Source organism: Natator depressus, chromosome 1 (assembly GCF_965152275.1).
Source record: "Natator depressus isolate rNatDep1 chromosome 1, rNatDep2.hap1, whole genome shotgun sequence".
Lineage (NCBI taxonomy): Eukaryota > Metazoa > Chordata > Testudines > Cheloniidae > Natator > Natator depressus.
Genome location: NC_134234.1, coordinates 106,442,824 through 106,468,254, shown reverse-complemented (window position 1 = coordinate 106,468,254; position 25,431 = coordinate 106,442,824). Strand labels below are relative to the sequence as shown.

General features: G+C 38.3%; 1 protein-coding gene across 2 annotated transcripts in view; it reads left to right on the top strand.

Annotated features, from left to right (window-relative positions):
- Positions 1-17,551, top strand: part of IRS2 (insulin receptor substrate 2) — a 31,894-nt gene extending 14,343 nt beyond the window's left edge. Inside the window, exons 2-3 of one of the 2 annotated variants that reach the window (XM_074963553.1) lie at positions 6,626-6,671; positions 15,190-17,551. In XM_074963553.1, the coding sequence (XP_074819654.1) occupies positions 6,626-6,671; positions 15,190-15,217 (74 nt within the window). In that variant the 3' untranslated portion in view covers positions 15,218-17,551. The remainder of the gene's footprint in view (positions 1-6,625; positions 6,672-15,189) is intronic. The other variant, XM_074963573.1, reaches the window with a different exon arrangement.
- Positions 17,552-25,431: the final 7,880 nt, after the last annotated feature.

Here is a 25,431-nt window from a genome sequence, read left to right as displayed (position 1 = left end):
TGATGATTACAGCTGCTTGGCATGACAAGAAGGAAAAGTCATGGGTTTGTCACAGCGGAAAATGCAAAACTCACATTCATTTTACAAAAAAGCCATGGTGCTCTAGTTGATTAAAATTAACTCGTGTATGAAATGATGAGAGAGGTAAAATTGTTTTTATGAATGAAGTTGTTTAAAAGTATTAATTATTTAACTCATAATTTTGAACCATTTTAAGCCTATATTTCAGCTTATAGGCTCAAAATTTGTAACACTTCAGGAAGGAGTCTGAGTCAGCAGTGAACTGCCAGGACTTCTTACACAGGCCATGATTTTTTTAATAAAAAATCCTTTTAAGTGTTGGGTGGCTTTGATTCCTCCTCCCCCCCTGACCCCCCCACACCAGAATGTTTCTTCCTATTGAAGTCAATGGGGGAATTCCTCTTAAAAAACTGATGGAAATCAAGTTTGTTAAAAGCATACAGTCTTAATATTAGTGCTACCAGGTATCATAGAGGAATGCAGGGAAAAGTTTGTGAATGAACATAAATATGCTGCACTGAAGCAAATACAGTTTCTACAATTATCTTTATGGAGTCATTTATAAACTTATAGTGCCACTACTGTAGTAGCTACATTCATACAGCATTGAGAACTTTATTCAAGCATGCAGAAATGAACGGTAGGATGGTATTTTTTTTCCTCATTGTATTCACTTATAAAAGGAAATTTTGTAATTACAATTTTATTTGAATCATTAATATCAAATTAAATGCCTGCCAAAGTAGCTAAATAGATAGTTTTGTACGATTTGATGACAGAGGTACAGTTGTGGGCTCCAATGAAAATTTTAAACTAAATAAAATTGCTAATAATCAGTTGTTGAATGTTGACCAATAGGATGTTTTCCAGATACACACACCGCTACAGTTTGATTCAACACTGCAAGTCATTTATGGAACAAGTCTCATTTTAACCATTTGTGGTTGTACATTAGCATGAACACTGTAGTGACAATAAAATGAAAGGTACTTAATATATGGTAATATTATGTCATATGTGTGTTGTAAAAATAATGACCATACATTTTATAAGGGGGTCAGAACCTGGTTAAAAGAAGTCAATAGGAGTTGTGCCATTGACTTCAATATAGCTGTGATGTGGGACTTCAGTATAGCCATAATGTGGCCCTAAAGAAATAAATGGACAAAGTATAACATTTAAATAATTTTATACCTGACTTGGAGGAAAAAAAACAAAAACAATAGACAAAATCCTGCAGCCTGGGAAAGAGCGGTGAAGGGGCCTAAATGCAGCAAAACTCATGCAGATTTTGTACATGGGGAGGGGCATGTTGTGGTGAGCCTGTGTAAAGTATTTCTGTACCCTTGTGCTGTTCCATGGCAGCCTAAACAACACTTATGGGGAAGAGGAGAATGGGCAAAGGCTCAGCGAGGCAGCGTCTGGTGAATCTGAGAGTAGATCCTAAGAGCAAGGGCTTGCACACTGCATCAAAGATGTTGTTGCAGCCTTTAGGCTGCAGTAGTGGCTATGCCAGTGCTCTGTCCCCAAGTTGAGAGAGCAGATTCTGTTTCTCCCACATCTACCCTTCATTACACACAGTTCTTATTCACAATCTGCTCTGTCTTAGCACAGTGATGAAGTTACCCATAGTATACCCATAGTATTTTTGAAAATCTTTTTTGAATTATCTGCATTTGTCTTGTATTCTCCAAGACTTGGGCTTGAATTCCACTTAATGACCTTCTATAAGAGTGACTACTTCTGACTGAAGTTCATACAGTTACATACATATACAGTGTACTACTTGTCTTCTTAGTTAGGCACAGAATAAGTAGAAGTCTTAATCTTTTCCTTGCATCCTCTTTTTTCCCCTGAACCCGAATAATTGCTTTTTCTTCAGTAGAAGAATAGCTGTATGTTACTCAGGTATAATGTATTCTAATTCTTATTGTAAAATTAGCTTTAAAAGACAGAGTATTTTTGACAGTTATTCTTTGCTCATCACATAAGTGATAGAGGTAAGCCTTGTATGCCTTCTTAAAAAAGGTGTGACAGGAACAAGGGCTAGATGAGAAAACAGCTGTTTTTACATTGTTAGGAATGTGGACAGAAGGGCTCTGTGAGAATGACAGTACTGGCAGTCATGCCTTTAGGCACAGCTAACAGAGAGGAGTTTTTTCTTTTGGTATGTTACAAACCTTTTAGTAAACAAATAAAGGCTAAATAACTTAATAATTTTACGAATATCTTTTCTCCAAGCCATGTTCTTTTATTTGTTGATCTGTGTTAGTTACATTACTGTTTCAGTTTCTAGATTTGTATTACTGTTTAAATTGTTTTGCTTCTTTATTTTAAAATACATGCCACATTGGCAGATTTGAAAAAAAGGTTATTGTGGTAGTCAAAGTTATAATTCACATTGTATATAAACAAACCAAATTCTTATCCAGAAACAAGAAATGAAATATTGTCAGTACATAAAAAGCATTCAAGTAATAAGAGAGATAATTTGATCTGACCATTGTTACATTGTATTTATGTTAAGTGGTTGTCAGCTAACAGGAAATACTTGGCCAAATTCTACTCTGTTTACTCTGTGGAAGTCCATGAGAATATGTGGTATGTAAATCAATGGAGAATTTAGTATAATGATACTTAAGTATCAGGATGGACCACATACGCATATGTCTTCTGATTTTAATCCTAGAGTTATGCTAGTCACTTGGGTCAGATGCTGTGCACACAGCTGCCTCTGGAACTTTTCATCACGAACATGTGAATTTCTCGTGGACTGTGGGACCTTTCTTATACTCTTCCTTAATTTAAACAGTTTTGCACAGTCTTTTTAATCCATCTAGGACAGGGGGTTTCTGTCATCTTCTTCATAGCATGGGCTGAATGATTGATAAAGAACATGGGCCATTTCCCCTCCTATTCCTGATTGACTGAGGCCATCTCTCAGACCATTTGTGGTCACACAACATCCCCATGGAGCTATAGCAATGTCTCACTCTCCTGGCATTATTTTCCCATTTGCAATGTTGCTGTAGCCATGTTGGTCCTGCGATATGAGAGAGATAACACGGGTGAGGCAATATCTTTTATTGAGCCAACTTCTGTTGGTGAAAGAGACAGGCTTTCAAGCTTACACAGAGCTCTTCTTGAGGCCTCAAGCTCAGTGGAGCTCAACAGCGTGTCTCTTTCACCAGCAGAAATTGGTCCAGCTAAAGATATTACTTCACCCACCTTGTGTCTCTGTTGTTTGTCCCTGCATTTTAATGACGTTTAGCAACTGGAAATAGGGAGAGCTATCACCATGTGACCAGCCAGCTCTCAGTACACCATGTGTGGTCTGCAAAAAGAACAGGAGTACTTGTGGCACCTTAGAGACTAACACATTTATTTGAGCATAAGCTTTCGCGAGCTACAGCTCACTTCATCGGCTGTGTGGTCTGTGGGCCATAAATGTAGGAAATTGTGAGCTATGGGAACTAATGTAGTTGAAACGTATTCATACGTTATTATGTATGATTTTGAGGAATGTTTTTGCACGAGATGGATTTCATCCAAGTTTTCTATCAGTTGTATTTGTAAAAAATAAGGCAGGCAGGAAGGCATTTCTGTGATCTGTTGCCAGAAATACAGACCGATTTCTTGTCTTGGTTGTTTTGGATGACCTGTCAGTTAGGTGGAGGCATTCATCCAGTAGCTGTGCTCAGAATTGCTATGCCCTCTGTGTAAGGAGAACTGGCCTGCCTCTTGGTGCTCCAGCTTACTCCTCTGTATGTGAACAGTCATCTTGAGACTGCTGCTGACGTATTTTGCTGTGGGGGCGGGGGGGTTGGGGGAAAGCATCAAGAGACAGGGTGGGGTTTCTATACATAACATGGGAACATTACAAGAGTAACAATTATTCACACTTTTCTTAACAGGTCTTCTTCTGGAAGACAAACCATATTTGGGATACCTGATGGCAGAAAACTCATGGGCCTGTATTTGGGGCTCATGAACACAGAATACAATTAATGGGTGGAAATTTCCTTTTCCTAGCCAACTTTCTGAATGACCAAGTGACCTTAAAATCCTTGGGGAATCCTAATGTAGGCTTTCTACAAGTGAGATAGCGTTTATTACAGAACTGAATAACATCACTTAATTACTTCAGTTTTAGTTAAGTCTTGAATTGTGAAGCCAGAGAGAGTGGGTGACTGTAATATCCATTAACTTACCTTGCCTAGTATACTCCTCTTTCAGATTTTAGTATATGTAGCCTGAACAGTATTCTCAGGAACACACTGCTACTGTGTCAGGAATTAATTCTATGTAAATGTTCAGTGCCCTTAATTTTGCTCACTTTCACCAGTTTTAATAAGATTGGCCAGTTTAAATGCAAATATGTCTATTTTTGGCTAACAGACTTGAAATTGGTCTGGTGCTTGTTGCATATTTGCATCAGCTGGAGATAGCTAAGTACTTCTGCTTGACCTGGATTGTACTGTGTCTAGTTAGCATATATGATGTACTGTATTTGTTCGGTAAATGTGAAATTAAAAAGGATTTGTGTATTGTTCCTCTGCTTGCACTGTTGTGTGCATTCTCTTAGATTATATTTCCTGGTCAATGCAATACATAAAGTTTGCAAGAGTGTCTGGCTCTTAGACCTTTGAGAGAACCTTATGCTGTAAAGACCCCCTGACATCCAGAAAAATTCTGAGAAACATGTATGTTGCAAGATATCCCCTGCTATATATTTTCAGTGGCTTTTATTCTTCTTTTTTGTATGTTCTTGTCGCTATGAGCATTTATAAAACCGAATCCTTGCCTTATGAGACTTCATCTACTGCTTATTTCCCCACATGAAGTTATAGTCCCTTGATGTGACATCCCAATCATTTTCATGGCAACCAGTTGTGGTGCCCCAAACTACTGTGACAGGGTAGGATGTCTGCAAATTGATCCATTTTTATAAGAGCTCTGTATTGGGAACTCCCACTGAAATCTCAGGGAATTCTTTCTGTATGCTGAGTGGTTGTGGGATTGGACTGAACTCTTACGTAACAAAGATCCTATTTTTATTTGTTTTTGTGGATCTCATCCTGCCAATAAAATAAAATGTTAAAAAGAAATACTTAGGTATATCTCCATATTAAAAATTAAATAACTATCTCATACAACTGGAAGGGACCTTGAAAGGTCATTGAGTCCAGTCCCCTGCCTTCACAGCAGGACCAAGTACCGTCCCTTATTTTTGCCCCAGATCCCTAAATCGCCCCCTCAAGGATTGAACTCACAACCCTGGTTTAGCAGGCCGATGCTCAAACCACTGAGCTATCCCTCCCGCACCATAATCAGATTTGTTGCTAAATAGAATCGTTTTCTCAAAGCATTGTGTGAGGCATCCGTGGATCTTTTTAAGATACTGATATCTTACAAGCATGTTTGCTCTGGAGCAAATTACAGTAGCCAAAAAACAAAACAAAACTAGAAAACCTTTTAAGTACAGAAAGAAACACGTGAAATAGTACATTACATGGCCCCAGAGCTCTATTTTGGGCTGTACTTTAGGTAAACATTCAGTGACAAATCCTGTATTTACAGAAGAAAATGCACTATGTTACGGATTTGTACTTTAGGACATAAATAATACTAGGTTCTTAAACGTTAGTAAAATGTCCTCCCCTTTCTTAAATAACGTTTAAGTTTTGAGAGGATTACTTTAGTCAAGTAGGTATTTTCATAGTTAAAGGGTGTTTTTTAAAGGAACTGGACTTTTTAGATACTGATCTCACAGCTGAAAACTAGCACATAGAATCTTTGCTGCTGTTGTTTGAACTGAGATTCCTCACTTGACTCCGACATTATTGCTCCTTGGAGTAGGTAACTTGGCAACTTTATATTCTCATTCCTTAACTACCTTTGTAAAAGTGAAGCTTTGGAGTCTGTTCAGTCTAGCAGAGCTAATGAATATGGGTTTGCTTCACTTTGTCTCTTCAGGAAGCTATTAGGTAAGAGGATTCGAGATGCATGCAGTGCAGCTAGGAATAATCTTAATTCCTTCAATACTGCTTGTGTGCTTTGCTTGAGATAGTGGACTGTGGATAAGACATTTTTTAAGATTTTAAAGATTGGTATTGCATTTCTAAACTACTTACCAATTTGTTGCCTCTGTTTTTAAAGGGTATATCAGTTTGTCTTCAGATGTGACATGTAATGGGGTATTTATGGTGTTAATGTGACAACCTTTCAACCCTTAACAATATAATAGCTGCTGTATACAATAATATTGTATATAAATTTCAGAAGAGATTCTCATCTGTTGTGGATTCTTCTTGTAGAATCATGAATGATATCAATAAGCAAATTATTGATATTCCTTTAACAAAATATTGCTTTAAATATAAGACCTAAATGCTGGTATACTATTAGACTCCAGAACACTTTTTGTAGCATTATTTTTGAAAAAATACAGTTTTATAGTAGTTGAGGTGGGGGCAAGGAATAAGGGGATCTATATTGTAAATCAGAAATAAAAAATGTACTCGTCAGATATACAATTGCTTTGATTATTAATCTTAAATAAATTCTGATAATATACAATAAATTTTTATTTACCTGTTCACAGAAAGAAACAGGACTAATGCCTACTTGGGAGTTAGGTTGGAGAGCAGGTGAGTAGATGTTTTCAGATATTTTCATGGAGATCTGAAGCACTGCTGAAAATTGGCCAATAACCACTGAGTCAGTCTGTTTTCAATTACAGGTGTGCAACCTTATTGAAGAAGAAATTAATGACACTGCAAACCTGTAAATGAGAATAGAATTTGTCCTCAGTTGTTTGGGTCAGGAATGCTTTTTATAAATAGAGGACTCTGCGAGCCCCACGGTGCATGTGATGGCAGGAAAGAAACTTTAGGGTGAATTCAAACTGAGGAGGTACTGTAATGGTCAAGAAATTGGATACCTAGCATCTGAGGCTAAAATCTGGCTCAGGTCCTCTTTTATGAGTACTGTACTTTAAAGTGTTATTAGTGTCTGTCTCCCAGTGGTTTAATAATAGGAGTAGAACTTGTCAACTTTTGATTTTGAGTGGTGTGGATTAGATTCAGCACTTGTAAGGTAAATTTATTAGATGATGATGATCTAAGTAAGCACACTAAGGTCTGGTCTACACTAAAAAGTTAAGAATTCTCCCGTTGACCTAGCTCCTGGTTTTTGGAAAGGTGACTGGACTGCGCTGACTGGAGAACACTTCCTGTCGGCATAGGTAGCCATCTACACTGAAGCACTACAGGGGCCATCTTGACAAGGGGAAGAGTATTTTGCAAGAATGCTTAAACATTTGGACAAAGCAGCCTCAACGTTTTTTCTTGCGTCATTGTTTCTATATTTGAAGGTCTCACAAGATAAAACAGTTTACTGAATATTCAATATATGTACCAAGTACTGAGAACCTATTAGATCAGTAATTGAAACTTATGTGTTAATGATATAGCAAGGAATAAACCATTTAGTTTTCACTTTCTTTTTAATTTCCTTACACTTGGCCTGGGAAGCCTGCCTTACAATTTTAGAAACACTGTATTTTGAGTGAAGTAAATTCTGAGATTGGTTTAACTGGAGTGGCTTTTGGTGGAAAATAGAATGGGAAGAATTCATGGGCAAAATAAACAAAGTAGTAAGCTTTGTCCAGACATATTGGAAAACTGTAGACATTTCCCCCTCTTTTGCACAGTGCTGTGGGGCATCTTGCATCCTGTATAATTGAGTTTCCAGTAAACTGATGGAAACCTTTTCATTTCAACATATATTATATGGTTTTGGTGCCTCCATAATTCTGCAAAAAATATTGGCCAACTTACAGAGATTTTCAACCCAAATTTGCAGAATTGTTCAGAAATGTACAGTAATAAGGTGTTTATTTAGCTTCCCCTTTGTGCACTTTGATTCTAGATCACATACCTTTGAGGAGAGGTTGCAATCCCTTTTTCTGACTCCCTATAGGTAGAATGGAAGAAGAAGAATATTCAAGGACATACATTGCTATGTCTGTACCTGTCAGCCCAGTAAATAAGCTCTGTCTGCTCAGTTCCCTATAGGTTTTCTTTGCCCCTTCTTCCTAGAAACATGTAGTCTGCAACCTCATGCCCAGCTTCTTCTCTCCTTCACTCTTCCATTTTCAGTCCCAATCTGAAGAAAATATAAGGACAGGACAGAAAAATGAAGAGTACCTCTTCTACTACCCTTTCCTATATGGCTTCTGTGTTTATATAATTTTGCTTCCTCCCCTCCCTCCCCCCCTTCAGTCAATTTGTGAGATTATTTCTACCATCTCTTTGGGGTTGACACAGAAGGACTTGTGGAAACCAAACTGACATAAAATTGAAACCATTTTTCCAGTGTCCTGTTTTTATATCTGCAGTGATAATAAAATCGAGTGGTAGCTCGTAAGGTGGGAGGCAAATGCAGTAGTGATGGGCATCAACCTCTCTTGTTTGTTTTTGATGTCTAAATCCTGTAGAGACAGTGTCTCTTTGGCTGGATGCCACATGTTAATCTTTGTGGTGGCATATTTCCTATATAGTTTCCACCTCTGCTTCTTCATGTTCTGTCCCTGCTTCGTGGTTGTTTCCAGTTCAAGATCAAAGACTTGAAAGATTTTTCTGATGATTTGCTTGCTTGCTGTATGAGAAGTGACTTGATTTTATTCAGTTTCATTTAATATGTTAAGCAGGCATATATCCAAGCTGCAGGAGATAGAGGGTGGAAATAACGGAACAAACTTCCTATTGTACTAAGTAGGCTTATTTTGCCTAATTTATTACATCCATTCCAAGTTATTTAGTAATAGAAAATAGCAAAATCTCTGAATTTGAGAGGTATAGTTCGAGAACTTTTTTTAACTAATCTGGGAAGTACAAACGTGTAAGGTTTTTTGTTTGTTTGTTTTAAATCTACACCTATCTTTTTTTTATGGATGTGAGAAGTACCTATCAAGGCCCAGCATGTTAGCTATAAATTCATTATAATGATATTTTTAAATCATTCTATAATTTATATAGAATTATATTTTAATGCACAGGTGCTCATACTTGGAAGTCTGTGAACTTCTTGACAAATAGATACCGAAATACCATTTATACCAAACTTAGAACCAGATTCTGCAAGAACCTAAGTGTAGCACTTACTACTATGTGTATTTCCACTGCAGGATCGACCCATTATATTGCAGTAGAAAATTCGAGTGAAAACAATCACTTAGTATTCTCAGCAAAGTGAGGCATGTAAATTTTTGAGCAGAGAAAGTTCATTTTAGTTAAAGAAATGAGTGTTTAAAATTTCCAGTTTGTATTTGGGGGGGGGGGGGGATTAAACTAAGACCCAAAATTTGTCCTCCGATACCTGTGTACAACTCTTATTACTTTGGTATCTGCGGGTAGAATTTAGCACGAAGAGTGAATTGTAATGTGTGTGCGTGGCCTCAAAGAATACTGGTACCCATCGTAGCCTCTAACGTATAGTGTCCACTATTAAGTGTCTGAAAATAATTGTAGTGCACTTGCAGGTGGCAGCACACAGCAGCTTTTGCAAGTTGTGCAGCAATGCGTTTCCCACTTCAGAAAATAGAATCTCTTTTTGTTTGTGTTTATGTTCAAGCAATTAGGTTTTTTGTTTTGATTTAAAGTACTATAACACTCATTTTAATGTAGATACCGGTATTTACATAAACCCTGCTCTGCTTATTTAAAAGCCTGATTGGTGTATAGTTATAGATACAAATTCTATATTTTGATTGCTATCGTGGGTCATAGCCTGTATTCACACAGTGCCCATTTTTCCCTAAATTTAAAAAGTCCATATTTAAATGACATTTTACTGTTTTCTTAGTAGAAGAACAAACCCCCAAAAGTGTGTTCGTTTGAGCAGCCTGCCTCAAATTATGTCCAAACATACTTTTTTTTTTTTCAAAAAAGTTATCACCTCTTTCATAGTTAAATTGTTTTTCCTTTGAAATATATATGTGTAACATCAGACTGATGGTAGTTGTGGACACTTTAAATATTTTGCAGTAGGGGAAATGTATGTTGCTTTGGCAAATAGTTAGGCTCTAGTCTTAAACCTTTTCGTTTAATCAGGGGCCAAAATTTCTTTTCTTCCATGTGTAGTCTCATTAAATCCAACTTGCAGAGACCCCCTACTTAAGTATGTCTAACTATAAGCACATGAGTAGTCTTGTTGAAATCACTTAAAGTTAAACATGTTCCTACGTAACTTGCTGAAGAAGGGCTGGAGGAAGGTCAGGGTTTGGCCCCTGATCTATATTTCTATGAATTAATATCATGGGGGGAGGAGTGATAAATACTGATCAGAAAGTTTAGACATTTGTTTTCATTTTCATTCTTCCCTTCCTTTGAAATAATGTAAGTCTAATACAGTGTGTCCGTTCTTAATTTATTGTTGTTTTTTATTTTGTATTATAGTAGTGTCTACAGGCTCCAGTTCAGATCAGGGTCCAGATGTGCTAGGCACCATACAACCACAGAATACGAGACAGATCCAGCCACAGAGAGTTTACAGTCTATGGCTTGGATCCTACAAACACACACGTGCTTGACTTTACTATACTATCATGAGAAATGTCAATGATTTCAATGGGACTACTTATGGTGGAAAAGTTATTTGTTTGCAACATGCCTGACAAGACAGCTGAAGGATAGGAGGGGAATTAAAGGTACAGGGAGGTGAAGTGACATGTCAGAGGTCACACATGAAACCAGTGGCAGAGTTGGGAATAGAACCCAGGTGTTCTAACTCCCAATCCAGGGTCCTGTTCGATAGATCACACTGCCTCTTGAGTTAATTTATAGGTTGTCAATGACCAACAGCGTGTTTTGTATTGAGCCACATCAATAACTGTTCATTTCAATGCATATCAGTTGATGAGAATTATATTTATTTTTAGAACTTTAAAGACCTAGTACACTCTTATTCACTGCTTACAAACTGCAAATTAATAAGCAGATTGAATTTGTTTTAATTGGCAAGCCATTATTTCTGTACACATGGTGTTTGATAAGTTGCAATACTGAATTTTTTCTAGCTAATTTCATGTTAGTATTTATGGCTTTTGTGCACTCAAGAGAAGCATTAAATGCAATTTGAATGAGTTTTGCCTTTGGTAGTTTTGGAAACTCTGATCCTGTAATTGTGGATCTCTTATTGATGTGCCCCAAAACCATTTAAAGTAAACAATTTAGATAAAGACAGTAGAAATTATATCAGATTTTGTATTTTGATAGATTTTCGTGTGGTCCTGGATATAGGGTTTATCAGCCTACTTCTCCCAAATATTATATGTGTTTAATACATACATAGACACACAGATTGGTCTGTTAAACATGCATGATTGACTTCCTTTATACAACATGCCCTGGTTTGGTTTACTGTCACTGATTATGATTTTTTTTTTTCCCCCCACTGGAAAACATGCAGCTCCTCCTGCTGTGTGTTACTTATGGAGGACCATATCTATGATGCTTTGATTAAGGTGTTTAACGTTTTCTATTTCTGGAAGCAATCAGGAATCTATCCTGTAGCTTGCAAATTTTGGCCCAAAGTAAGCAGAGTTCTTGAACGTGCACCTAACTTTAAGCACCTGTGTAGTCTCATGGAATTCTATAAATGCTTAAGTTAAGCACATAGTTAAGTGCTGCTGAATTGGAGTCTATGATTACATACAGCATATTAATGGCCAAAGTTAAATTTAATAGATAGTACTTGTCAGGAACTGGCACCTTTATTTTAGGCAAATAGGTAAATGGCTTCCTCTGAATCTGCAACAAGAAGTTTCGTGTGGATCTCATGGCAACACACGTAACGGTGATTATTTTTCCTTTCCTCATTAAAAACCTGATCAAAAGCCCATTGATGTTAATGGAAACCATTTCACTGACATTACTGAGCTTTGAATCAGGCCTTAAGACCCCAGTTGAACAACATACTTAAGCATGTGCCCAACTTTAAGCATGTGAGTAGAATCATTAGCCATGCTTAAGTACCTTGTTGAATCAGGGCCTACAAGCACTTCAGATCATTGTACAAGTACAGTTTCTTATGGGTCAAATTCCTAAATATGCTTTAAAGTAAGCATCCTTAACAGGGCAATCAGATATACAGCTTACTTGCCGTTTGCATTATGATATTCCTTAATACATGTAAACTAAACTGAAGTTTACAAAGGTTTATTAAAAAGTACAAAATAATTTAAAAGCAATATTTTTTTCAAGTAGTACAAAATCTAGACAGTGATAACTTCTAGCTCTTAATAACAGCAGTTGCTGTATTCGATCTGACCACTTAGACCAGCATCTGGTGTCTGGAAGCAGCTAGTTCTAGATGCTTCAGAGGAAGATGCAAGAAAACTCATGGACAATTTTTTTGGAATAATCTGCCCAAAGCAGAAGTTTCTTCATCATTGGTGTACATATATCCTGAAATATGAGTGTTTATGCTCCTTTGTGTACAAAATTCCTAACTACTGTAACCAGGGATATTCTTCTTATCCATATAGGCTGTAGACATTTTGAATCCTTTTAAGCTATTGGCCTTAGTTATATTGTTGCCCCTCTGAGTAGTAGCCAAAATTCAGGCCTGGCAGGATGTTTTCTGCTCAGATAAGAGATCAGTGACAGAGTCGTGCTATTTTTTAGCATAGTTTGTTTATTTACAGAGTGTACACATAACACTTCTTGCTTCCCTAAACAACAGTAGGAACAAAACAGCATGAAAGACAGTCTCTTTGCAGAAGCATCTGATCAGACCCTTGTGCCCTATCCCAAGAATTGATTCTCTTGACTCTGTTTCTCCTCATAGAACCACACAGACTTGCAACAAAATGCAGCACACTCATGCTGACTGCCTGCACAACAGTTTTGTTCCAGTCCCCAAGCCCTGATTTTGAAATGTAGGAAACCCTGGTAGCTCCATACTCTCACCACTCTAAGCTGCTTGCCACATGGCCCTGGGTGTCAGCCTCCTTGACTGCAGCTGTTTTTACTGCACAGAGTAAGCTTCATGTGGGTTCTTAGTACACCCATTTACTTTATTTAATAACATCTGTGAACATCTTTGCTTACAAGACCCTGAAGGTGAGCTATTACACTTTGATCATAACATTTTCTTGTGGCTATGAGTTCCACAGGTTAATTATGCATGATATTAAAAAAATTATTTTTATCTTTCAATTTAAAGTTTCCTTGTTCTTGTACTATGAGAGAGTGTAAATAAGAGCTCCTCACTTATCCTGTATGTGCCAATCGTTAATTTTCATGTCCCTTCTAAAATTTGTAATCCACACCCAGATTGGTCTTCTTCCTCCATAGTAAGAACGTGTGTGGGTTTGTTTTGTTTGTGTTTAGAAGCTAGACTGTATTAGGCTTTTTTAAGGTTCGAAGCAGAGGTCAAAATTTTTGAATACAGGGGCATAAACTTAGGCTCCAAGTCCGTATCTGGACACCTAAAAAAGAATCCTGACTTTCAAAAGGGCTGAGCACTCAGTAGTTCCCATTGATTTCAACAGGTCGCTTTTCTTGGATAAAATTGGTGAAAGTAGGTTTCCACAGCATACTGGAAAGCTGTGTCAGCCTTTGATCTGTGTACTTTTGTAACAAGCCGTGGTGTTTGATTAATCAGGAATCAATACAGAGAAAATCCAATTATATGAATACTATACAGTATTTACATTTTTGTTAATTATCCAGGTTTCATGTATAACTTGTTATGCATTGGCTTTGAATTTGGTTTTACATGCCGAAATTAATAAATACATGATAAAGTACACTGACAACTACGTCCTTGATCTTATGTCCATACTCAGGAAAGCTAACATGGATTTTTTTGCCTTGGGGATTGCTGGATCCAGGCCTGTGTTTCTGAACAGCTATATAATTGTTCCTTCCTGGCAATGTGCAAGCACTCTTTAATTTTTGGCAAAAATTTTGCAGTTCACCTTCAAACTACAGGTTCCTCTGAGCTTTTAAAACTAAGTTTTAAAACTAAAAATAAATTTAAAAAAACAGGCACCATAAGGAGAACCTAATGTGAATACAATTTTGCATTCATATTATCTGATCTTGTGCTACACATACACTATTCTGTTTGCATGTAGAATTTACAAGGTCTCTGATTTCTGTTAATTGTTATATATGCTCAGCTACTATAAACAATAACAAGCTAAGAACAATTTATATTTAAAGTGACACATCAAGGAAATGTTTTTTGTTTTTTTAACAGCCACAATAAGAAACCCTCCTAAAGTTGTGAGATAAGAAATATGACAGTGTTGCTGTGTTTGAGTGGTACATATCTTTCATTATTTCTTTATAGTAAAAGAACCTGACACAGTTCAGCTAGATTCTTTAAAACAGCATAAAATAAAATGGGATTTTAAAAAAATATACAATATAATTTTGGTTGGCTGTTTCAGGCAGCTATTTAGGCAACAGCCATTCATTCTGTGAAAGGTAAAGAGGAGGATAAGTTTTTTGTTTGTTTTGTTTTGTTTTTGGGGATTGGGCAGGTTGGCCATTTTCCTTTCCAGCTACAGAGTTTTTGGTCTTCGTCATGCACAGTAGATTTCTTAGTAACTGAAATAATTAATTCATATGATTATCCATTATATACTCATTTATCTTTTGAGAAGACTTGCCCTTCGTACAAAATAGTGTGTGAATAGTCTTGTTTCTCACTGTCTGGAAGTAGACTCCACTAATTAGCTCCAACTAGATGGAAAACTTTTGTTTCTATATATTTTATAGAACTTGTACCTTGCTATTAATACAAACCAGTGCTGTTCAGAAGGAGTGGGGGGGGGGGGGAGGGAGGAATTTTTGCTATTTCCTCTCCCATTTTCCTCCCCAAATCTCGTTTGATGTCTTGAACAGTTATTATTGGTAGTCATAAAAACAAAATAGTAGTAGGTTAGAAAATGTGCCTTATCCCCTTTTCCTCTGTGTAATCCCATGTAAGATATGTAAGCATATTTTTATAGGTAATTCTCATTTTGATGATACTTTTGTTGTCATTAAAGCCTGACATAAAGGTAAAACAATCTCTTGATGGTTTTTAAATCAGTAACTTGATTTGTGTAACAGTATTTATTGACTTGTTTCATTTTGTTTTCCCCTCCAGAGTGAAGGAGTTAGTTTTATCACCATGACCTCAAACAGAGTACAACATTGAAAGAAGCTGCTTGGCTAATGGTTTTTTTAAATTGAAGCTGCTTAAGGTTTACTTTATTTTTTGTTGTTGGTCCGAAAGGTTGCTTAATTTTCAAAACAGTTATGGACTATACTGGACAACAAATCAGCAAGGAAGGGAGAGCAACCTGCCTCACTCATTTCCTGTCATTGACATCTACAGTATCATTGTGCTGCTGTTTTGACAGACTTTATTCAAGATATTCTCTAGAAATTCGGAACTTTTCAACCGGCCTCTTTAACTTATGGCCAATGCCTTCATTTCCTTTTTCTGCAAAGACTCACTGTATTTATTCTTCAGCATATTAAGGGATTCTGCAAACACCTGCAAAAGCAGTAAAATCTGGTATTTACTGGCATAAATTCAAGCCTACCACAGTACTACCTCAGTTCAAAGTAAAGCCGGATTTGTATTGTTGGTGTATAACAGGACCTCCTTTATCACTATGCTGAGTATCTCTCAAGAACAGTCTTCAGCCTTACTTAACTTTTTAAAGTATACAGCTGCTGGTTGGTTCTAAATCACTAGCTGCAGTGTTTACTTATCAGACAAAGCCCAATGTGGGCACTGAAAAGTCTAAAATGAAATGAAACTTTGTGGATTGGACTTTGACGGAAGATTCCGAATAGTTATAAAGTGTGTAACTTAAGCAACGTAAGTTAAAATAATCAAACTGCATTGGGGGGTATCTCTTTTTAGCTTTGACACTTGTTTAATCCTCTCTAAGTAGGTGTTTATGTAGGTACTTCAAATTGCAAAAGCCTTTTCTGCTATTTACAAACTCATACTTGTCAATTAACCCTGATCTTCGCTGCATGTCTCCTAACCAAAAATCCACACACGCATGCAAGGATGATGATAATAAGTATTGGGCAGATTGAAATGTTAATTCTAATATATTACTATGCCATCCAGAAAGTCCTAATATTTGCCTCTGACCAAAAAAGTAGCATTCCAGCTAAAGGCATCATTAAAGGGAAAAATGAAAGTTGCAGTCAGTTAGCCAGAGTTCTTTACAAGGATGCCCATGTGTTTTAACATTTTCAGTGTTCTGAAAATACTAGTGATGTGTGGTGGCCTACAGTTGTTGCACCAGACTAGCAGAATGTTCTGCCACCTTGTTGCTCATTTGATAAATTTAATGAAGAGTTCATATACAGTTGGTTTTTAAGGGTACCTCCCCAGTGCCTGCTCTGGTAGTCATGTAAGTATTACACTAAGTCATCTGAGTTGTGTGTGATTTTTTTTCCTCTTTAATTCTCTGTGATAAGTGGAGAACCTATACATCACTATAAACAGAATGCATTATATATATCTCTATATATTTTTCTTTTGAGGAAGACAAGAGTCAATGTCTTACAAATATAATGGCAATGCAAAGTCTTCCTGCTTACATGCTGAACTTTTAGAACACAGGATTGTATTACAAGACAAAGATGAATGTAAACTAATTCCTTTTCCACCCCGCAACACAGGGTGTAATTTTTTTTTTCCCTGTGTAATTTTCAGGGGTCTCGCAACACAGCAATGCATAGGCTGTACAGTATTGGTCTAAGATCAATTTAAATGTGCTTATTTGGTTTTTTAAAGCCCGTTAAATGTTTCTAAAATGTTCTAAGTTAGTACTTGTTCAGTTCTGAAACTGAAACAAATACAATTATTGATGTTTGCTCTATGAACCCCCTGCCCCCTAACAATAGCACTGAATGTGGTACCTGCTGAATGCAATGTTTTTACTTCTATTTTGAAGTATCCCTCTGTACCAATTGTAAAATCATGCCACTATAACAAATGGTTAATATTCATACAGCAACTTAAAAAAAAAAACTTGATGATGTACTCAGTTCTCCTCTATCCTGTATATTTCACAAAAGGCATATGCAATATTTACATTCTTGATTTAGTTTACAGAATGGAACCAAAATGTATAAATGTTATGTTTGCTAAAACTTCACAATGTATATTGGGTCTTTGTACATTTTGCCTGACTTACCTTAAATTTAAAATATTTTTTGCTATATAACCTCTATAGTTATTAAGCAGTGTTTTCATTTTGGTTACGTATTGTTTATGGTTATCAAGATGTTAAATATATTTCTTGCTATTGTGATATGACAAGAGACTTAACTTATCTTGCTGTGTCTTCCAATGTACACGCTGTATATAAGGATAAATGTGATGCTGCTGGAGACGAGAATAAATGGAACTAGAGTAGTGTATTGTATTTAGTCTGTATTGATCATGGATGCTCTCCTTAATAGCCATATGCAATAAAATAATTATTTATTAAAGGAATAAAGTCTTTGAGGGCCTGCTTTCTGCAGGGTTTTTGTTGGGATAAAACCACTTTATTCTTGTTCCTTTAGCGTGAATCAACCTGTCTATGAATAAATCTTACTGCTCTACAGACACTCACTCGCTTTTCTGTTAACAGAAATAATAACAATGAAAATCAGTAAATGACTTTTAGTCATTTTTTTTTAGAATTATACAGGTTTTTAAAAAAAATTAGTATCTTTTTAAGGAACAAATTTTGCCCTCAGCAGAAGTGTAAGTTAGGGCCTTTAGTTTTTAACTCCTATTATAATCTGATTAAGTTGTGAAACATTTTCAAAGCAACTGAACACATACTAATTTGCAAGAAGAGAATGTTTTAACTTCGCATGTAACCCTTGAGCACTCTGTTAATGCTCAAAGAGCATGAGGCTCACTGGAAGGTGGTGAACTATGGGAGCCCCTCCACATGTTTCCTTTTAGGAGCAGACATACGCTGATTATTCCCTGCCATACCCCTCATGTAGTTGTCTACACGTGTGGTCAATGAATATAAAACATTATCTAGAACTGGTCTCTTTGCTCTCTTGCATGCAGGGGCTTTGGAACACTCCCCACTCTGGCAGTACTGGCTGTCCTTGGTTTCTGTTCTCCAGTATTATGCAGCCAAATAATGGCTGCGCTCTGCGTAGTCCCTTCTATGTTGTGCAGACTGGTATGGAGGGAGCAGTCTGAGGGGATTACAACTAGCACATGTTTGGGGGCAGGTGGGAGCATGAAGGATTGGAAAGGTGCCTGCTATGATGCTCTGACCCATAAATAGCAAGGGGCTTGTGGCAGGACATTCTTGGTTATTTATTGTATTACAGTCATGTCTAGAGAAACTGATTGAGATCAGTGCTCCATTATGCTAGGCACTGTACATATACTTACTGAGAGATTGTCTCCGTCCTCAGGAGCTTACAAACAAAATACAGACAAGTAAAGGGAGAAAGGAAAAACTTATCCCCATTTTACAGAGGAGAGCTGAGGCACAAAGAGACTCTGACTTGCCCAAGGTGAGGCAATCTAGTGGAACTAGGAAATGAACCTAGATTTCTAGTCTCACTGCAGAGGTTTAACCACACAGGGTGAGAACCTGCAACTTTAACCAGTACACGGTGAGAACTCCAAGGCCCTGGACCTTGCTTTCTGCTTGGATTCAGACTTCTAATACAATATTCAAACAAGTACCTATCTCTATGTGCCTTAGATGTAGTTATAAAAAATATCAATCACGTCAAACTAGCTGCTTTAAAACCTAGCAGCTAACCCGCCAGCATTCCCCAGCAAACCAGAACTCTCCTCCTTGACAAATGTCAGTTCCCAGCTTGCCCCTCCTTCCCCCAAAGTCTAAGTAAACAGAGCATGCCCTGAAAGTCAAACATGGGCTGGTTCACACTAAGGGTGGGAGGAAGGGTCCAAAGCCTGAAGGCCCATCTCAGAGAACATTTCACTGAGAACTCCCTCTCTTCAACTGAAGGGACTCCAGCATGGTGGCAGTATGGCCTGGGGACTCACACTCTCTCCCAAGTAAGCAGGTCCCAAGCCATTTAGAGCTTTATAGGTTAAAAGAAATAACACCGTAAGCTCCATCTGGAAACCATTAGCCAGCTAATGCGGATTCTGTAGCCCTAGTGTCCTCCTGGCAAGACATACCACTTATGAACTAGGCCATCGCCTTCTCCACCACCTTAAATACTGAGTTGGCTGGAAGTGTAGCCTCAGCTAGAGCATGTTAGAGCAACCCATTTTTGAGGTGGCCAAGGTAGGGATCACGATAGCAACGTCTGCAAGCAAATGAAAGCATCCAGCAGCAACTGGAGTTCCAATACAACCCCCAAATGGTGAACAAGAGTTACAAATAGTGCGTACGCTCCCCAAAAGATAACCTGTTATAATTTCCAGTCATGTCTTCTCACCTAGAAGCATTATCTCAGCCTTATGTGAGTTGAGGTTCAGCCAGCGAGCGCTGATCCATACCCCAACATCCCCCCCCAAATGCTGGCCCAGGTATTCAGCGGCACTGGCAGGGTCAGGTGAGAGAGAGAATAGAGCTGGATTTCATCAGAATACTGTAAGCACCGCAGCTCGTCCTTCTAACCTTTCTAATGATACCATATGTATGGAACCAAAAGGGAGAGAAGATGGAACCTTGTGAAACTCACCATGTCAGCATCCTTGGAAGAACTACTCCAGCCTCTGAGAATGCTCAGCAAGGAAGAAGCAGAGCCATTGAAGAGAAGCCCCTTCCACTTTTATGGACTATGGGCATAGTCCATAAAATCAGTATAGACACCCAGGGCCAGATTCTCTGCTGTGCTTAGTTTCTGCTGAGCACACACAGTGGGAATCTGTCAAGGAGCTGGTTATGTCCCCCTGATTCTCTGACCCAGCTAGTTCAGAGCTGCCTAGGGACCACTCTTAATTGCACTATGTGACAACAGTCCCTGAGGGGCTATTTGCCAGCTGGGTATAACTGGAGAGGATTGCACTTTGGCTACAAATCTTCTCTGCCTCTCTTCACCCTGAACATTTTCTCTGCTTAGGGGTTTGTGGCTACACCAGCTGTATAGCTACTTGTGGTCCATTACAGCAGGGATATTTCCCAGCTGGGGAGTTACAGCCGGTCTCCACTTCTTTTGAGCTATCTGAGTGGCTTGAAGAGAGTGTCGCAGGCCTGAGAATCTGGCCCACAGTCTTCATCCAGTGAATGAAGTTAAAGTTAGTTAACACTTGTCCAAATCCTCCTAATTCCTTTTTAAAATAATATCCCCTCCCAAATGCTGTACTAGTTTTCTTGACAATGTTTTGAACTAAATGACTATGGTAGAGTCTCCCCAGACATTTTCTGGGATGCCTTAAAGGCATGCATTAAAGGTATGGTAATGAAATACATTACATGATCTAAAAAATCCTCTTTGACAGAGCAGCTATTGGAAAAGAAATTAAAGTCTCTACAACATCAGTCTTTGACAACCTGACTTGGAAGCAGATATTTAAGAGACCTCAATTCAGTTAGATTACTTACTCTCAACTAAAGTTCAGCTCCTATGTTCAACCACCCTTCTCTGAATTTGGTAATAAAGGTAAGCAACTGTTAGCCAAATAAAGCTGACCGTTCCATACTTTTAATTCAGCATTAGCAATTATACATGATAACAAAAAAGGGTAAGTGTTATGACAGCCTTCTCTCAGATTTTTAAGAATGTCATTCCCAATAGGAAAGGAGTATTTGTGGCACCTTAGAGACTAACAAATTTATTTGAGCATAAGCTTTCGTGAGCTACAGCTAAAATTTATGCTCAAATTTGTTAGTCTCTAAGGTGCCACAAATACTCCTTTTCTTTTTGCGGCTATGGACTAACACGGCTGCTACTCTGAAACCTTGTCATTCCCAATAGGAAATTCCAGCATAGCACAAATGCAGGGGTTTTTTTGGTTTGGGGGTTGTTGTTTTTAAAGAAAACTAGGCCTCCTACAAATTACAGAAGAACACAAATTCCAGTTCAAAGATGAAATGTGAGTAAATGACTTGGAAACTAATGGTGGGACTACCTACAATAGTGGGACTACCTGCATTCCACTGGTCTTAGTGGTGAATTTTATAAAACCTTCAGGGAGGTCCTTTCTCATTGTATCCTCCAGGTGTTTCAGCATTTTCCAGGACAAGGCAAACTTCCAAATGCATGTCAAGAGGCAAGCACTGAAAAAGGACAAGTAACAGAGGGTGGTAAAGCAATTTTGCAAATTAACCTGTACATCAATATACTTGTGAAGGTTCTTGCCAAACACCTGTCATTGATCTTGCCATCATTCCTTCATATTCATCTTTCTATGTGGCAGATCAACAAAGCACAAGTCAGGAGAACTCTAAATATCATACACTGCCGCAAAAGGGTAAACCCTGAGGGCCATATCCTGAGCTGGCATAAATCAGTAAAAGTCCACTGGAGTTACGCTGATTTACTCTAACTGAAGATCTGACCCAGAAGAAGTTGTTTTTTTTTAATCCATAGATGAAGAAAAGGTTTTTGGTTGTGTGTTATGGGGTGACCTTTTTGAAATAAGTGAGAAAATTAACTTCAGCCAGTGATTTATTTCTGCATTCACACTATTCCATTGCACATCAAAAGTCTCTAAGTATCCTTGTTCTTAAATGGGATATACTCAGAACCTTTTGCATCAAGATGCAGAACCTGACATGGCTGTCCATTGTCTCCAAAGCTGCACTGTTTTTGTATGATACTCTGGTGCACCTGCACGAAATTGGCAGTTCTGTTCAATGTTTCAGCGCAGCAATCAAGGAATTGCCATGTCAACGTGGCCAAATCTCCAGCAATGCCTTTAGCCAATGAATTAGTAAAGCAATCCAACAGTAACTTCCACTCTAGATGGTCCTTAAAGATTTTAGATATATGAGAATTCAAATTTCACCTGATTTTTTGAAAGTGAGAATGTTGAAGGTAGTCTGCTTTCATTGAATTTTAGGATTAAGCCTTCCAAGGTGACATAACCTCTTTTTATCTCTGTTGGTTGCATTAACTCTCTTCAGGTTTTACCAGTAATTGTTCTAACTGGGCATAGGAGAGAATTGAACCATATCTGTGCTTCATTTATCTTGCAAGGCAACAAAACCCAGGATCCGTCAATTCTAAAGAAAGAAGGACAATGGAGGATTCAGCTTCCTAGCTAGAAATCACAGGAGTCAGCAGATATGGCAAGGCACGTTTAAGAATAGTTGTACTTCAAAGAAACACAAGATAATACATCATCCCCCTGGTAAAACATGCATGCTTTATTCTTTCCACTAGTTGTTTTTGTTGTTGTGTTGTGGACACGGTACAAGGAGTACCCCATTGCCCATTTATACCTGCACTCCTCACTGTCCAGCCTACAGGATTACAGATTGGTGGTAATGTTCAGAAACCATATGTCTCTTTGGATTTTCCTTCAGCGCTCTATTGCCGTAGATTAACCAGTACTGCTAGTGATTATTAGCCCCAGTTAACCTATCTTTTGATGACTGTATCTTATTTTCTTAATCTTGGCACATAAAGTAGCAAGGTGCCTTGTCAATATATGGGATGTTGTTAGCAAGATGAGCACTCTGTTGGTAAAGTTCTCCCAAGCAGTTGTTGAACTAACCAGTTCCTGTCTTCTCCACCATGACAGAATCATGGTGGAGAAAGCTCCCTCTTTGTTGGTGAATATTATGCAAAGTGCCTAATTAGACTTGATTCTGCACATGACATCCATAGTCACATGTGCAGCCAGGTACATCTTGGCAGGTGTCAGTGTAGAGAATGTCATGTATTTTGGGTGTTCTTTTTTGCCAATCCCAATGTAACTCTCTTGTACTTATCCCCTTAAATAGACGATCCACAGGGAAAAATTATATTGTATACATGAAATTCACAACAGACCCCCTAAGTCTTGACACCTCTTAGAGTACAGTACTTACCTTCATGCCTCAGAACTAAAGTACTTCTTGTGGCATCTCTATTAATATATACATTTAGTTCATCACATTAGTACATTTGAATCAGATTTAGTATGTTGTACATGGGTGAGAATATTCGTAAAGGTCTTTTTGAACTGCTGTCTAACTGCATTAATTTGAAAGGTGGTACTATGGTGTGAACAATTTGGATAAAGAAAGTATGTGTGTTTGTTTTTTAATATCCCCTATATTGTATTTTAGATTTTTCATGAACCTTTCCATAGAGGAAATAAAACGCCTGGCTAACGATCGAGTGGAATGCATCATTATACAAGAAACCCCTTTAGCCTGTATTTTGGTGGATACAGAAGCATAATATAAACAAACCCCGTGCTTTCCAGCCACTGAGATTCAAGAGATAATGGCATGCATCGTCCGTTTGTTTTACCTCAAGACACTTGCTCTTAAATGAGCTGTATTAGTAGGGTTTGTCACAAAACATCAAACTCTACCTCCACTGATTCTTTCTGCCACTGTGCTCTACCCACTGAAAGGGCAAGCAAAGAATCCATGAGGTGTTTTAGTGCATTCCTCAAAGGAAACTGCTAAAGTAAAACCAGCCACTTACAGTTCTAGTCCAGCTGAGAGAAAAGACAAGGCTGCATATATAGCTTCCCCTGCTGTGTGCAGCTCCAAGGCAGGTCACTTGCTGCTAATGTGTGTCACACAGCAATCATTTAGATTGTGTCTGCCTCATTTACAGCACTAGAGCGGCTTTATCAGCTGGTTTGCTGTGCTTTCTAGGATCCCTTGCTTAATTTCAATGTATCGCTCCTTAGCAAGAAACCAAGAGTTTGTTTACCTCTTAAAATAAAATTTATTAATATTTTTCTTTTCTAGTTTATTTTGGTATCATTTATACTGTGTAAGCAATTTTGATTTACTAGTACATGGGGGGTAGGTGATGTGTTGGTTTTATCACTATTATATTGGTGACTTTTTGATTGTTTGTTTTAAAAATAAGTAATTTATTGCTTCTATGCAGTGTTGTTGTAGCCATGTCCAACCCGGGATATTAGAGAGACAGAGGGCGGGTGAGGTAATATCTTTTATTGGACAAACTTCTGTTAGTGAGGGCTTGTCTACACCTGCAATTTACAGCACTGCAATTTTCTCGCTCAGGGGTATCAAAAACACCCCCCAGAGCGCAGCAAGTTTCAGTGCTGTAAAGCGCCCGTGTAAACAGTGCCCCAGCACTGGTAGCTACACCCCTCATGGAGATGGGTTTTTTTAGAGCACTGGGAGAGCTCTCTCCCAGCGCTGCACTGCGACCACACAAGCCACGTTAAAGCACTGCCGTGGCAGCTCTTTAGCATTGCCAGCGTAGACTAGCCCTGAGAGACAAGCTTTCGAGCTACACAGAGCTCTTCTTCAGGTATCGGAAACTCGCTCAGATACCATTCAAAGTGAAGTGGCCCGTTAACACCCTTGCAGACATATCTCCACTGCTACAATGATCAACACCTCCCACAACACACCTTTCTAGATCCATGGGTCCTACACATGCCTTTCACAACTTGCAGTGTACCTCATCTGATGCAAAAATTGCCCCAATAACAATTATGTGGGTGAAACCAGACAATCACTATGCTCTCAGATGAACTCACACAGGAAAATAAGAGAAAAACCCCCTATCAGCTGTGGGTGAACACTGTTCACAAAGTGATCGCTCTATATCTGACCTATCAGTCCTCATCCTCAAAGGAAACCTGCACAACACTTTCAAAAGATGAACCTGGGAGTGGGAGCTTAAATTCATAACTTTGCTAGACACTGAAAGTCATGGTTTGTTCAACATCTTTATCAGTGATCTGGATGATGGGATTAATTGCACCCTCAGCAAGTTTGCAGATGACACTAAACTGGGGGGAGAGGTAGATACGCTGGAGGGGTAGGGATAGGGTTCAGAGTGACCTAGACAAATTGGAGGATTGGGCCAAAAGAAATCTGATCAGGTTCAACAACGACAAGTGCAGAGTCCTGCACTTAGGAAGGAGTAAAAGGTTCCTTTGCAGGTTGCAAAAGGCCAAAAAGGAAGGAAGAGAGCAAAGAACAAGATAACTCAGCACTTCGGCTAGCTCGGTCCAAAGATAAGACGCTGGCTCCAGCTCAAGGCCACAGCACACAAGCGACGCTCGGCGGCCTGGCAAGAAAGATGGGGGGGGAGGCACGGGGGGGGAGCCTGGATTCCAAATTCTACCAGCCGCAAAAAAAAAAAAAATTCAACTGCAAAAACCTGCAGCGGCTGCAAAACCAAGCAAAACAGTAAAGGCCAACAACAACAAAAAATAACCCAACAACTAGTGTAGCATCCCTAAACATCCCTAAAGCCAGAATGTTTAAAAAAAAACAAAAAA